Here is a 15,626-nt window from a genome sequence, read left to right as displayed (position 1 = left end):
CTCCTATGGATTACGGTAAAACTTTCACGAGTATCTCACAAGTCATTGTCTGGGGGAAAAATGTGTTCCCGACTGCCAGTATTCAACTGATTTTGCCTCACAGTTGAACTGGATAATGGTATTATAGGGAATTTATGTAAACTAATATGTTGTTGAGTTATGATATTAAGCCCCGTTCTGTGAAAAAGGTAACATATAGCAGCATCTGCATGATGTCTTAACAAAAATGGAACCGAAGATAAAGCACTCTCTTGTACTTTGTGTATATCCCTTAACTATATCAAGTTTGGAAAGACAATAGCAGAGCATGAATTAAATAAAGAATGCATGAAAAAAATCATGGTCCTTACTATTTATCTTGTGATGACAAGTAACTTAGGTAACAGATATACAGTGTCTGTAATATTTTACAAGTACTAGAGAAGTGAAAATCTATGCAACAAGCAGATACCCTGCTGCAGCTACCGCAAAGGTGTAGGAGGCCAGAGCAACCTCTGGCTTGCACACCTGAGCTGTTTGCCCTGTGCTCCCTTTGTAGTCAACAGAGGGAAAAGGAAAAAATCAGCACACACTTCCTCTTGTCCTAGAAATGCTGTTTTCCTCCACTGACTAATAAACCTAAGAAAACTCTTAGAAAACTAAGGTGGCCAAGAAAATTGAATTATCAGCTCAATCCTCTCCTTGCTATAATATCCGAGCAAAGGACAGGGAACAGACATGTTTGTGAGCTCAGTAACATGGGGAACAATTGTCTTCTCAGAGAGCATTTTGGGCTTAGGACGAGAAAATTATATTACTGGGTGTATACAAAATAGCTGAAAAATGTGTTCAGTTCCTGACTGACAGGTGAAGGCAGCAGAAATGCCTCCTCAGCAATGTGCAGACACCCTTGCAAAAGCTGCCTCAGACACGAAAGGATTTCAGGCTCCTGATTTACAGGCTCACTCCAGAAGTGGGTCAAGGCTGGGACATCTGCCTGGGTCATTTAACTGGGTGACAGGGACAACCCTCAGATGTGCCAATACCTTGAGCTGAGGATTGCACTCAAGTGGCTAAGCTCTCCCTCTCACTGCTTTATACTTCTAACAAAAGGAAGTCTGATTTTAACAAAGCCTACTCTTTAAAAGTATCTAAGTTAATAAGCGTGAGGGATTTCACCCATGCAAACTCTGCTCTTGTTGTCTGAGCAACAAAACATATCTGTGGCACGCATTTCTGGTTTAGCTAAACAGGAACCAAAGCACAGAACACAAATCTTTACCAAAAACTGTAAGTGAAAGTTCAACTAACTGCCTGACAATCAAAAAATCAAAACAATCCTCAGCACCCAGCAGTTAATTTTCCAGGACGACTGGGCATCACTCTTTCCCCTGTATCACCAGGCCACTTACAAGAGGCAATAAATTGTTTTTTCCTACATAGTATAATCCCGTATTTGTTATGCTTACAGTGTAGGGTTATCTAAAAATACCAGAAATAATAAGAATCTCTTGTACCTTAGTAGAGCGAGAAATGGCCCTGTACTGACCTATAGCAACCCCAAGTCCTTACAAACAGGGTGAGAAGATGACTGCTGGCTCAGGCAGCAGAGATGCCTAGGTCTCATAGAGAGACCATTTACCAAAAAGGCAGAGCAGGTGACAAAACTATGTGCTTTTGTTTATGCTGGCAGAATACTTTTACTTACAAGGACCTTCCTAAAAAGAAAGCTATTTTGGATGGATAACTGAGGAGAAAACAATTGCATGGGCACAAGAGGAAAGAGCTACCAACACAGTGGAAGCAAAAGCACAGAATAATGGAAGAGCAGCTGTTGGACAGCACAGCAAAGCGGGGACTAAAGGCCATCTCAGAATAGAAAGAAAATAGATGGAAGAAACTAACAGCAAAATATGTTCTACCAACTGCCTCCCAAAGGATATCTGATATGGATGTGTTAAAAAGATCTCACCCATTTACATCAGAAGATGGAGATGTGTAAGACTACTAAAAATGTGGAGGAGGGGAGCACTAAATATTTCTCCCATGGGTCCTACTGCCAGCTGCACTGTGCCCACAGTGCTCAGACCAGCACCTCTGGTTTTGGTGCCTCTGATGAAGCTTAAAGTTTCCTTTCAAGTCCAAGCAGGAAGATTCACACATGGACACAATTCTGTCCTAGTGTCTATACAGCAAGGCTTTCTCAGGAGCAGTTTACAGAGGACAGAGGGAGGAGATTCCACATGGATACTTCAAGCAGCATTAAGTAAACAGGCAATCATTTGATATATGCAGTTCTTGGATATTAGATCCCACATGATCTGCTAAGTCCCTTTCTTTCCTACTGCCACCATGAGGGACAAAAAAAACCAAACCAAGACTAGGAAACTGAAGAACTAGAACACATTCTTTTATCTTTCTTCTTCAATTTCTCTCATGGACAGATAAAGGATTGCTAATGCTAGTTCATAATTAAAGCAGCATCAGGAGGCACATCAAAACAGTAATTTATCATATACCAGCACAGCCTGCCAAGGTGATTTCAACCTAAGCAACAACTACATGGTTAACTTCATTAAATTAGGGTCTTCTTCCATCTTCATCAGAGATAAAATTGCTACGGGATATGTCTGCAGGGTGACAGGAATTGCTCATCGCTTCACTAAACAGTGCCAGAAGTGTTCCTGGACAGGCAAGTTTCTTGGCACTGCCAGGTGTGATTTTGACAGCAACTCCCCAAATCCTCAGCCAGGATTGCAGTGAGCAGGACAGAGACTCGCACGAAGAAGAAATCTCTGCTTAAGGACCGTTATGTTAAAAAACGCATATACAAGGGCATCAGATCAAGGTATCATCAGGTACAACGGCAAACACATACTTGTTTCATCTTTTCAGGGCAAGATAAGTGGGGGGATGAATATTATGTATTACTACCTTTACTCTTCCAATGCCGTTAATTTGCTTCAATTTTATCCATTTAGTACACTGTTGTGGAACACTATAGCTCTTCTTTCCCTACCAGTAAACTGTTGCTGTATTAGTGATCAGAATCACAAAGAAACACATTTTTACGGTGATGGGATACCATATTTCAAGTCTCAAACCACAAACCTGATTTTGCTTAGTGTGCAAAATGATTAATTGTTTGCACACATTGTATGAGTAAATATAAAAAATTGCTGAGGCTCAAAAAAATTATAAGTAGTCACTTGAAAACTTCAAGGAGGCAGCAAAAAATCCTAAGAGTGAATTCTTATGTTACCAAATATTGTCTTGTGTAAAATATTCAGGGTTGGTTGGAATCTAGCCCCTTTAAGAAGAGAGAAGTGAATCACCAGGAACTTATAAATACGGCTAAATGACCGCAGCTGCTAGTGCTGACATAGTTACACTGGCATAAAAGATGTCTCTGCTGAATAGTTTGTTTTGATAAATTTGTAGAAATAAGCTCTATCAGTATAATCACTCGTACTCATGTTACTTCAATCCACTTCAGAGTTGCATCAATTTACTGGTATTGGTTACTAAACTAAACATTTGGTACAAAACTTCTCTGTAGGTCAACCACACATAGTCCAGTGACTTCGGTAAGTCCAGCAAGTGAGGGAATCTGGCCCAGAATTCTCCAAAAGTATCAACTAAAACACTGCACCTCAATGTCACCTTTTAGCAGGGTGTCTCCAACGCTTTGTACGCATTTCAAAGAGAGAAACTGCCACTGTCTGTGAGGCAGGTTGGCAGTTCAAACCACTTTGCATGTCGAGAAATGGAAATGTTTCCGGGAAAATAGTTTAAATGGTCACACAAAATACATTTAAAAAGTCCTAGACATTTTCTGTCTCTTGGTCCTGTGATGTGATCAAGCAGGTGATCCTTCAGCTTTGTTTTGACAGACGAGTGAAAGATGAAGTTCGGACAACCACAGAACAATGTAGCAAATCTCAGCTAATTTGAGAAAGGTATAGTCACAATAATAAAAAGGGAGAAAGGTTCAGTGATCTCTTAGCATCGCATATTTGGAGGCATTCATGCCAGAAAGTAAAATAACTTATGTTAAACACATATTTGCAAAAAAATTGTTCAATTTCACATGTTGTGTCACCAGTATCAAAACTGGTTTCTTGCCAGCACATTCTTCCATTTAACTGTACATAACCAATACAAGCAGTGTAATCTCCATAGTAATAAGAAAGACTTTCTAAATTGTAAAAAAATATGATGCTTTGGCACTGAGTGGAAGACAAAACAGAGGTATATAGAGAGTCCACATGACCCAAGTAGTAAAATAAAAATATTCAAACTGTCACTGAGATCCAGCTTCAGGCAAAATTAGGACTAGTGCACTGCTGCACATGCATAAAAGTAGGAATCTTCTTCCACAGACAGGCACAGAAAGATGGTGTGCTGGTGGTCTCAGGGGAGCAGAGTGGCTGTGGACAAGCAGCTGGGTGCTGGTGGTCGCCTGTGCTGGCTGCACAGGGCGTGCAAAGCTGCCACACACTGCATGGCACAGCCAGGGTCTCAAGCTGCTTCTCTACAGGAGGATCTCCATCTGTACCCCCATCGCATGTGCCTCCACATTGAGGAATTCCAAAAGGCCTGCCAAGATCCATAAAAAGTAATATTCCCGTTCCCTTGTCAGCGCTGGCAAAAACAAGGTCTGAGTTCCTTTGGCTGTGGCGTCTATGGAGCAGGAATAGGTAACACAAGTACTACCATTAATATTTGTCCTCAGCATGTGGAATCATGAAGTAGAACTTGTACGAAAAAATGTTCATCTTCACAGTACGTATGCATCTTTTCTCATTTCAGACAGGTGCCTGGCGTCAGGGCTCTGACAGGTTGGAAAGTACACGGTACTCTGTCTTCAGCAAAAATGAAAGAAATTATAGAAGGAAAATCAAAGCTGCACATTTAGCCATCTCAAATTAGATCGCAGTACTTGGAGAGGGCATCTGCTTCATCAGTTTGTCCAGCCAGGCAGCAGAAGGTTCTCCACCACTTTGTGTAGGTGTATCACACCCCCTCTTCAGAAACACATCTTGGCCAAACACTCTCCAGGCAACCATTTCACTGTTGGCAGCAGCTGCCCTGAGAAGAGGTCTCCAGAGCTGTGGTGAGGCTGGAGTGCTACCTGCCTTGGTGGGACATGGCACACATGGACACATCCCATGAAAATGAAAAGCATTGTTCCCCAGCCAGAAGAGGTGCTTCGGCAGGAGGAGAGGGCCCAAGACTCCCCTCCACAACACTGTGCCATGGCCAGCAAAGCCCCGGCCACTGCTCAGCAGCAGGAGTGGACACAAGCTCAGCCTCTACTACCACGCATCCTAAATTCATGTCACCAGGTGGACAGATTTAGTAAAGGACACTGTAACCTGGCCAGTCATTCTAATCCTGCCAGCCTAATTGGCAGTCAGTAGTATTGTGCACCTCTACAGACAAGGCAGTGCACAGATTCAAATGTCCCTGAGAGGCAAAATTGGTAAGGCAAGAAGGTACCAGCTCTACTTTAGGCAGAAAAACACTAGAGCACTTGCTAAAGCAAGGAGAAAAAAAAAGAGTTCTTGTTTTACACAGTGGGAAGAATGTGGTTATTACAGTTCACTTGTTACTGCCAAGTATAAGGCAGAAACAAGTACTTGGCTGTATGCAGAAGTGAGCATTTTGCACTTGATCGTGTCAGATGCTGAAAAGCAATTCAAGATACCGAGCAGATTTTACAACCAGTTTTGAAGACGAGATGATGCTCTTCTGCTATCAGTTATAATACACTCAGCACAAGGCGCTTCTTTGGGAAGCTGCTCTTACATTTCTCTTGCACAAAGCACGTGCGAGAGCAGCCAGCAAAACCCCTCAGCTCTAGCAAATCCTCCCCTTGCTCTCCCCAGACACACATACAGCAGATCCCTCTTGGTTCCCCTGGATAGCCTTTCTGTAAACCTCCCCCCAGCCCTCTGTGATACCCACCCAGCAAAACCTCCAGACATCCATCCAGCAAAGCCTCCCCTTAGGTCTCCCCAGCACATCCATGCAGCACACACCGCCCCAGCTCACCAGGAAATCCACACAGCAAAGCCCCTCGGCTCCACCGACCACCACCACCCAGCAAACCCTTCCCTGTCTGCCCAGGTCACCTATGCAGCAGTGCTCCTTACCTACCCCGGGCACCAAGGCAGCAGCCTCCCTGTGCTCCCGGGACATCCGTGCAGGAACCCCCGCCAGCTCCCCGGGGTTATCTACCCGTCAAAGACCCTTCAGCTCCAGCGGGCACCGCCGCACCCCAGCTCCTCAGGGCTCCCGTGCAGCAAGCCCTTCCCGCCGCAACCCCAGCTCCCCCGGCAGCTCCCCCGACCCCTGTCCCGATGCGCCGTGCCGCCCAGACCGCTGCTCCGGCGGCGGCGGCTCAGGACCCGGGGAGAGTGGGTCGCGGGGTGCCCCGTGGGGCCGCGCTGACCTGCGGTGGCCCGCGGGGGGCTCCGCGACCGGGGCGGGGACCAGGGGGCGCGTTCCCGCGGGGTCTCCCGGGGGCGGCCTCACCTTCTTGTTGTCGGCGGCAGCGAAGCCTCTGGTCTCGCCGCTCACCGAGGACGAGCGGCCCGGCCCGAGGTGCTCCTGTTGCGGGGACATCGCGTCCATGCAGCCCCGCGCCACCGCCCTCCCGCCGCGGGGACACCCGCGCCGCCGCCGCCCGCACCATGGACAGGGCGCTCCGCGCCGCGCCACGCCCCCCGCGGCCACGCCCCTGCAGCGGGACACGCCCCATTGGGACACGCCCCGTTGTGACACGCCCCTCACTAGACCACGCCCCCAGCAGGTTCGCGCCCCGCTCTGTGGGGACGGGTGCGGAGGCAGGTGGGGGAGAAGCGCGACGCGCATGCGCCGCAGCCGGAGTCGAGGGGCGGTGGGAGGGTAGTGCGCTCGTGCGGGGAGGGGGCGCGCGCGCCCTGCCCCTGCGCCTGCGCGCGCTGCAGAGAAGGGGGGGGGGGTCCCGGGCCCGGGGGGGGGGTCCGGAGTGCAGGGTTGGGGTCGCTGCTGCAGGTCCCAGAGCTGGGGTGGGGGTTCCAGAGTCCGGGGTTGGGGTCACTGCTGCAGGTCCCAGAGCTGGGGTGGGGGTTCCAGAGTCCGGGGTTGGGCGCACTGCTGCAGGTCCCAGGACCGGGGTGGGTGTTTCAGGGTCCCAGGATTGGGGTCACTGTTGCGGAGTCCCTGGATCGAGGTGGGTGGTCCAGAGTCCCAGAGCTGGGGCGGGTGTTTCAGGGGCCTGGGTGTCATGCTGCCCCAGAATTATCCTCCCCGCCCAGGTCCCTGCAGAAGGCAAGTCAGTGCAAGACGTGGTCCTCTTCAGGGCTCTCCCAAGGAATGGTCCCCGTTTGAGGACCAGCAGCAGGTGAGTGCAGGTGTGTGTGGGGTCAGGTACGAGGAACAGGCGGCCACGGTAGCACGCTTTCCAAGTCCACCAGGGCAGCGCAGGGGATGCTGAGGGGACGCCATTGTGCTCCAGAAGGCTGTGAATGGTAAGGAGGAGGACCCACTAGTTAAGCTAACGGATGGCATTGGCTCAAGAAGAAATGGGTGTAAAACGGCTACAAATAAATCTCATCTGGAGAAGCGAAGGAAGCATACTTACTGATTGTATCCGTTGTAAGGAGAGGAGGTTGTGGAGGAGCCTGCCAGCCAGGAGCAAAAGGCACATCTCCGTGAATGGTGGTGGTTTGGTACAGCTGTCGTGTTTGTACATTATTGTGTAACTTCATTAAGTATAGTGTCTTCAACAGCAAGGGTCTACTGCTGATCACCCAGGAGGTTCTTTCTAATCCTGTCTTTTCTATACTTTGCGAGAGATATTTTTATCTCCAGCCTTCCCAGCTGTCACAGGCTCCACATGCGTTTTCTTTGGTGTTGATCACAAAAAAAGCAGAAAAAGATCCTGCCATCTCATGTGCAGCTTTTTCTATCTACCACTTTTCTCCTGCCAGAAGAAGAGATTTTACATCCCTGTGATGAACTGGATTGAGAATTGATCCAGCTCTTATAAGGTGACTTTTCATTTGGAGAACCCAGGCTGGTTCTCCTGGATGCGGAAATGTATGGTGTTGCTTCCATAACTTGATGGCAGCTGCCCTTGCCATATATGACTGAAATTGCAGTAAATTATGAATTTGGTTCCATGTTATGTGGCCACCTGGATAGGTTATTATGGCCCAGTGTGTCCTTGCAATAGCGCTTCAGTGATCTCCTTGTTGAGATTGATGTGGGCACCTGCCTTCTCCTTGAACCCTCATTTCTGCAAGTCAGTGGAGTCACGTAAGTGTAAGTAAAGGAAAGATTAAATATTAAAGCCTGGGATGCAGTCTGAGTGCTTCTGCCTCCTCGTGCAGAAGGACTGAATTTTACTGGAACCAACTGTTAATTTTTCCTCTTCTGCTGTTAACTTTTTATCTGTGACCATTAGGCCACCAGGAGATGGCTCTTGGATGACACCATGCCAGTATGTCTGGTTTCAGAAAGACCACCAGGCTGCCCCTGATATCCTTGGGAAAGATAAATGGATGGTCATGGCAGAAGTTCATATGCATTATGTATGTTAACGTGTCATGAGTTGCACCATTTCCTCTTCACTGAATTTGTATGGTCTTTCAGCTGAAGTGTAAAAACCTTGAAATGATGCATTCTTGGTGTCTGCGCTAATTTATAGACAGATGGCCATACATCACTAAGGCAAACCCAGCATATTAAAAAACCTCCTGAATTTTTGGAGCATGAGTCTCTGAAAATCATGATGTCAGCTAATTTTTGCACCTCTGAGCCTTGGCGCAAGCTACGTGCCAGGCTGGGTGGCAAGTGGCCGCCCCACATGCCATGCAGACCTTGTCCTGGTGCTCTTGCAGGTTCTCCCATCCCTCTGCTCCTGTCCCCTCGGTCGTGTCCCTGTTTCCCCTCCTTCCATCATGGTGCTGGTCCTGGTGGGGTTAGTGGCAAGTAGAGAAAAAACAGTCATGGGCTTCCCCTGGCACAGCGCCCACATCTATAAAATCAGGAGGCAAGTTTCTGATTACTACTGCATGACACCCAACCCAGTGGGATGCCATCCCCAGGCAGGTCTCCGAGCTTCTGTGAGAGGGCTAAGAAAGGATTTATCAGGATAGAAAGAAAAGGTACAAAATGTCTATTTGAAGCCTGGAATGTATTTAGCAATTTGGCAACCTCCTTCCCAGAAACATTTGCAAGTGATGATATTCTTAGTGACATTTTGGAAATGGGGCTGTAAGTATATGTTTATTTTGCAAAGGAAATATTACATAAGCTTTCCAAAATGCTCGCACATGCTTAGAGGTGTTCTTTTATCTAGTACCATGGGCACATTTCCTACACTCTTCATTGAATACTGACTCTTTCACCTACTCACTGAGATAAATAGATTAAAATATTGCCATTTGGTAGGCAAGACTGGAGAAGCAGCTTTCTTCTCTGCGTTAGCACAAATATGTTTGTGTGCATATGTGAACATACAACCATTAAGTTTTTGTTAGCTGCAGTACTTCCCTGGTGCTAACTTTCCCATACCTTTCTTTAGGGTAGAAAAGCGGAGGGGAAGGTTAGTGCTGGAGATGTGAGCTGGCAGGAGGGACTGGGCGGCAGCAGGACTCTACAAGTCTTCCCCTTGCTGCGGCATGAACAGTGTGGTGGCTGGACAGTGGAGACAGGGAGCACAGGGGGTATAGCAGTGACGTACAGGCAGCCTGGAGCACCCTGCCTGTGAAAAACACCTCTGGGATGGTGCTGGCAGTGAGCAGGTCCTGTGCCTTACAGTGATTAATCTCAAAGAGTAAAAATAAACAAAGCCTCTACGATCTGCCCAAACCGGGAAACAGGAAAAATAGGTTTTCCTGAAGGACTGTTCAGAGCTTAACCCCCAGTTTCTTTCTGGCAGATCAGGACTTTGTTCATTGATTTTAGTTTGGATTTTGAGAGACACTTGAAAATTGGTGTCGTGATGGAGGCTAGGGACAGGATGCAATCACAGCCTATGCAGCATCCCCAGTGCTGCTTCTGCCCAACCATTACCCGTCTGTGTGGAGATTCCTGATGGAAAAAACACTGGATGCAGAAACTCCTCCATGGGCTGGTGTGGAGCCAGCCATGGGGATGGGGCAGCCGCCACGCAGACAGCCTTGGTCCATGCCACCCCGCAGTGCACACTCGGACATGTGCCAGCCCATGGGGGGCCTGCTGGGGTTTTGACATCATCCTGGGTATTTCTGACCCGTGTCAGGCTGAACAATGAAAAGCTGAGGTGTGTAACCACTCCAAATCACCAAACTGCACTATCATCATCACCAGCTAAAATCCTGCTTGAGCCCTGCCCTAAAAAACAGACATACAAGACTCAGAAAATAACATGCATGTTCATAGAAAGATATTTTTTTTCTGTTGCCTTGGCCACAGTGTTGTGTGAAGAAAAATACTGGGGAGACAGAGAGGGAATTGGGACAAAGAAATATACGGGTGTTGTAGGAAAATCACGTTTGTGCACAAGACACTGGAGAATTATTCATGGGCAAACCCATCCAGATGGAAATATGACCCCTGTAAATCTGCCACATTAGGGAAACCCACAGTGCACTGTTAGCAAATGCTGGATACACAGGCTGCGGCTACCTCCAGTTTTTATGAGCTTTCCAAACACGTTAGCACTAGCAGACATTCCCTTCCAAGAAAATCATGATATCCAAGGAACTATGTGAGGCTAAAAACAAGTGAGCTGTGCTTAATTTGCAACGAATAGATGTGATTCTACCAAATCTGCCCCCAAAGGGTACATTTACCTGAACACTAATTTTATGAATCTCACAAGTGCCTCATGCAATTAAACCCATGCACTAGGTCCAAAGTGGAAGCTCCAGAGGCAGTTGTATTTCAATGAGATCTGGTGGAACAACTCTCTGGTTTATCCCAATACCTGGAATCTCATGCTGCTCATACGTTGTAAGCAGCTAGAAATAGGGCCATGTCCTGGGCAGATCAGAGCTACTCAGATGGAGAAAAGCTGTGTTGAAAGGAAAAGCTGGAGAACAGGATGGTTGACTTAGCAGCCCCACATCACCCTCAACTTGCAGTTATCTAGCTGTTTCCTAGTGTAAATTAGAGCATCCCTTGGGAATGCTGACTAGAATGCCTCCTGGTTTTTCTTCCCTGGAATTCAGCACAGGAGCTTTAGCAGCAGGTATTTACTTACAGTGTAACTCCCTCATTGCTCATCTTCGCAGTATTTGCTGCTGCTCCGTGCCAAAAAGGTTGTGGTAAGCTGAGAGCATCCTCCGTGCTCTGTGGTCCTGGAGGGTCTGCACAGAAGAAAGTCCAGATACTGAGCTCTGCATTCTCTTTTTATAACAGCTTGATAATAAAATTGTTAAATACTATGTGAGTAATCGCTAAGTGGGATTCTTGAACGTCCGGGGATTCAAGCCACAGCAGTTATTAAGGTTTTGTGCAGATAGCATCACATGGACAAGAAATACCCTGTTCTGTTGTTTCCCATGCTCTGAAGTTTGCAGGGTCTTTTGTGCCGGCATCCCTGCCTCGGAGACCCCATCAATGCTGAGAAACACCTCACTTGGGTAGTTCTGCCAAAGCTTGTCAGATAAACAAGGAGCTACCTGCTCTTTCTGCTCCAAAACTACAAGGTGGCCCCACGCGAATGTGGAGTCCGAGTCTGCAGCACCTGGCATTTTTCCAGCAGCAGGGACAAGTGTGCACATTGAATAGGCATTCCAGCTGAGAACTCTGCTGTGGAAATGGGCACAGTGCAAGTGCTGGGGAGTCAGGGTGATAGGTGCCCCACATGATATCGCCGCTATGTGCAGGTATTTCCATTCTGCAATGCTCTGTGGAGACCCCTGCTCTTACCTGCTGCCCAGATGTGAGGAAAGACTGTCATGACCCAGCTGTACAGAGAAAACTACCAAGAAACCTACCAATTCTTAATATCCCTTTCAGCCTTATTACATATGCCGTGTGAAATCCAGTCCAGCGCATCAAAGGGAAGTTTGCCTTTGAAGGGTTGCATGCTTCCTGCATGCAAACATTGCTCTGATTTAATTAAACTTGATTTTATAATCAGTGTAGTTAAACCAATATGATTCTTGTGAGCAAATACAGCTGGTGTAAGCACCTCAACATGCATATGGACTGATAGCAACACTGTCCATAGGCGAGTGACATTTGGATTTTCCTACCATTCACATTTTCCCTGTTTTTCCTATATCTTACTTCCAAGTTTTAGGCATTATTTCCTTTGCTCACATTAATATGCTCATAAGATTGTTTATTTTTGGTTTCTCGGCACTGAAGATTTTCTTACAGTCATTATCCCGAGTTTAACCTTTCAATTGCAATTTGCAAGGCAAAGCTAAAAGTCAGTAACTGGATATTCATCCAGGAGAGACCTTGCATAGGAGCTAAGTATTAGACATGAAAGGATGGCATTTCATTTAAGATAAGGCCTAATCTCTTCCCTTTGTGAGCAACATTTCTGAAATAAATCTGAGCACTTGCAGCTGGAGCTGTTTAACTTTGCTCTCAGCTAGGTGGGTAGTAACAGAAACACACAGAACTGAGTCTGCAATGAAATCCCAAGTGCAAAATGCAGGTGCCATTAGGAGAAGAGAGGTGGACTTTAGGAAACACCACCTAAGTGTTCAGGTATGTGCAGGGCACACATCTCTTTAGTACAACCTTGAACTTTCTTGGATCTCACTGTACCCATCACACCGACTTGAATCCTGGAAAACCCACAGTCCACAGCACTCACAGTGATGCTGAGCACGGGGGTTTGTTTCTATTCATCAACATATTCTTGAGAAAAGACATCTTATCACCTAAAATTTGATGAGAGTGTGTTTTCAGATGTTTGCCTCAAAAATACGATTGAGAAGCATGGTTATCAGCATACAGCTCATAAATAACCTGTACTATTTTTTGTGTTGTAGCCAGGTGTTGCTGACAGACTCCCTGGAGCTCCACAAAGCACTGGCCACATAGACAGCCATATTCCCATTTCAGTGGGCTGAGGCACAGAGCGATAAATTAGGTAACATGAGTCAGGTTGGCATATATGTGCCCAGTGAGAATTTATACATTCATGACAGGAACATTTATAGTTAACTAGAATGGGAAGTTATTGGGGTTGCATTAAGAATAGGGTATCTATGTTTTATGGCTGATGGGACTTAAATTTATTGCAAGTGGAAAGTGGGCTGTTGACATTGGCTCTTTAGGAAAAATGAAGGAAACTCCCATGAACAGGGGACCCTTTCAAGTGTAACATGCACTCATCCATAGAAGTTATCACATTATCATCCTCGTTCTGGCTTTGTATCAGGCATCACTTTCTCTCTCGCTAATTCACAACCTAGACAGTTTTTACTGCAAGTGTGTGTAAGAACCCAGAGGGCCATATATTTTGTCAGTTTGTGTTTTTAACACACTGATGGATTGTATTGCACTTCTGATCCCCCCTCGGATTTACTATTTTCCATTTACCAAGAGAACTCTCTTTTCCTAACAACTTGTGGGACTGTCAAGCTGTGAATGACAGACATTAAGAAAAATTATGGGCAAGATTTTTAGTTGTCCTTTCATAACACACTGCAAATTTTTTCACTGCAAGAGTGGGATGCTTTCAGAACTGACTCAGATTAATAAAAAATGAGCTAGACATCCTCCTGCTGACTGGGGCTCCGAGCGAAAACTGCTCTGTTTTTCTTGCACGCAGTGTTGAATTACTCAATATAACTTAATGTACATATCTTCAGCTTCTGTAAGCCCAGGTGGGAGCCCAAACTTCGCTGTACTCCATCAAGCATGGACTTGGCTCTCCTGCCTGTCTCAGTCTCTGACTGCATGGCTAGTGGGTTTACAGGTTAAATGGTCTGTTATACAAGGGCTGAAATTCCTGGATGCGAGCAAATCAGGACTGTCAACCTGCAAATGGAGTTTGGCTTTTTGCAACAAGGTTTAATTGCTGGAAAGGGGCAAGCAGCAAGAGCTGGTCAGAGGAGCGCCCATGGTCCCTGCCAGGCTCCCACTGTTACCCCTACACCTCCCAAGTGCTACTTCCATCATCCCCTCTGATGATGGGTTTGCGGTGTATCCGAGCTGTTCCTTACTCCTACACAATGATTGTAAGAAGCAGGTCTAGGAAGGACCTCAGAAGATCATCTGATGTTGTCATCAAGCAGCATTAGCTGTGTCTCTCCTAAAGGCTTCCTGGGTAACTTCTTAATAGAAAAGAGTGGCGATGGGGATGTGCGGCCTCCTGTGAGCCTGTCCCTGCATTGTCCCCACAACTGGGAACTATTTTCCCTGGTGCCTGAAACCGCCTCCTCCTCAATTAAGGCTATGACAACTTGTCTTAAGCTGAGGGGATATGAAAAGAGTTTATTCTTTCCTCCTGAGAGTTACCTTCTACATATTTGGACTCTGTGTCCTCACAGTCCTCTTTTACAGACTAAACAATACCAAATCCTTCAGCTTTTCCTTGCAGCTGATGATTCCTGGTCCTCCAATCAGTCTTGTTCTCTGAATTCTTTCCATTTGTTACATTTTCATTCTAAATCATCATTTCCAAAGCGGAATACATTTTGTTTGTAAGGATGATGTGCACGTTTCTCTTCCTTTCACACCCCACCTCCAAAACAAAGGTTTCTCTGCTTTTTTATTAACCAAAGGTGTAACCGTGGGGAGGTTGACGTTCCATCCGTAATAGTTTACAAAAACGTTTGTTATTCCCCATGATGCAGAAAGCCATTTAGCAAGGAAGAATGTATTAGTTTTACATTTCCTTAAGTGATAGAGTAAGTTTAGATAAGATATCAGCAGATATTCCTATCACTTTTTTCTCAGTATGAAAGCTGTGACCCAGCATTTCTCCTGAATCAGCAGGATATAGGCCCTGGTTAGCAAGCAAACCTAAATGGTTATTGCTTTTAAAATAACAGAAAGGTGGTCACTACTGAAGTGCATACATTTGGATGGAAATCTAAGCTGTACAGTAATGGTAGGCTTGAATTATTTTAGGATTCAAGCTTAAGAAAAAAAAAAGGGATTGTTGGTGTAATAACTCCCAGACCATTCAAAACAAAAACTGTTTTGTTAACTTTGTTAAAAAATAATTTTTTTTAGATCACAAATCAGGGAAAAAGTAATCTAAAAAAAAAATGGCTAACCTATTTTGGAAAAAAAATTCCTTCAGGATGCTGGAAGAGTGAAAATGCTCATTGCCATGAATGCTCAGCATATTGGGCAATGAAGCAGCAGGAGAGGACCTGAAGTGAGAGAAGGGGTGGGAAGGAGATTGCGGGGGCAGAGGAGCTGCGGAGCTGGCAGCGTGGTGCTGCCAAGTCAAGAAATCCATGTGCAGCAAGAAGGGACAAGGAGACGTCAAGGACATCACAGGCATAGCCCAGAGAACCCTCAGCAGCAGCATGGGCTTTGCTGAACGGCTGTCACAGAGACTGTTGTGGCACACAGTGGGTCAGTGACCTGGATGGGGAGGATGGGACACCCCCGTGCGGCTTTGCCTGCTCCCCGCAGTGAGCAGCATCAGCTTGGCAAAGGAACAACTGGATCTTCCCTCAACCCAA

General features: G+C 46.3%; 1 protein-coding gene across 2 annotated transcripts in view; it reads right to left on the bottom strand.

Annotated features, from left to right (window-relative positions):
* The window catches only part of ARHGAP20 (Rho GTPase activating protein 20), a 62,834-nt gene extending 56,198 nt beyond the window's left edge, over positions 1-6,636 (bottom strand). For both annotated transcript variants that reach the window (XM_082065387.1, XM_082065388.1), the window contains exon 1: positions 6,520-6,636. In XM_082065387.1, the coding sequence (XP_081921513.1) occupies positions 6,520-6,618 (99 nt within the window). In that variant the 5' untranslated portion in view covers positions 6,619-6,636. The remainder of the gene's footprint in view (positions 1-6,519) is intronic.
* Between the last annotated feature and the right edge of the window lie 8,990 nt (positions 6,637-15,626).

This window comes from Streptopelia decaocto, assembly GCF_964273445.1.
Source record: "Streptopelia decaocto genome assembly, chromosome: 1".
Lineage (NCBI taxonomy): Eukaryota > Metazoa > Chordata > Aves > Columbiformes > Columbidae > Streptopelia > Streptopelia decaocto.
This window is presented reverse-complemented; position numbering and strand designations above follow the sequence as displayed.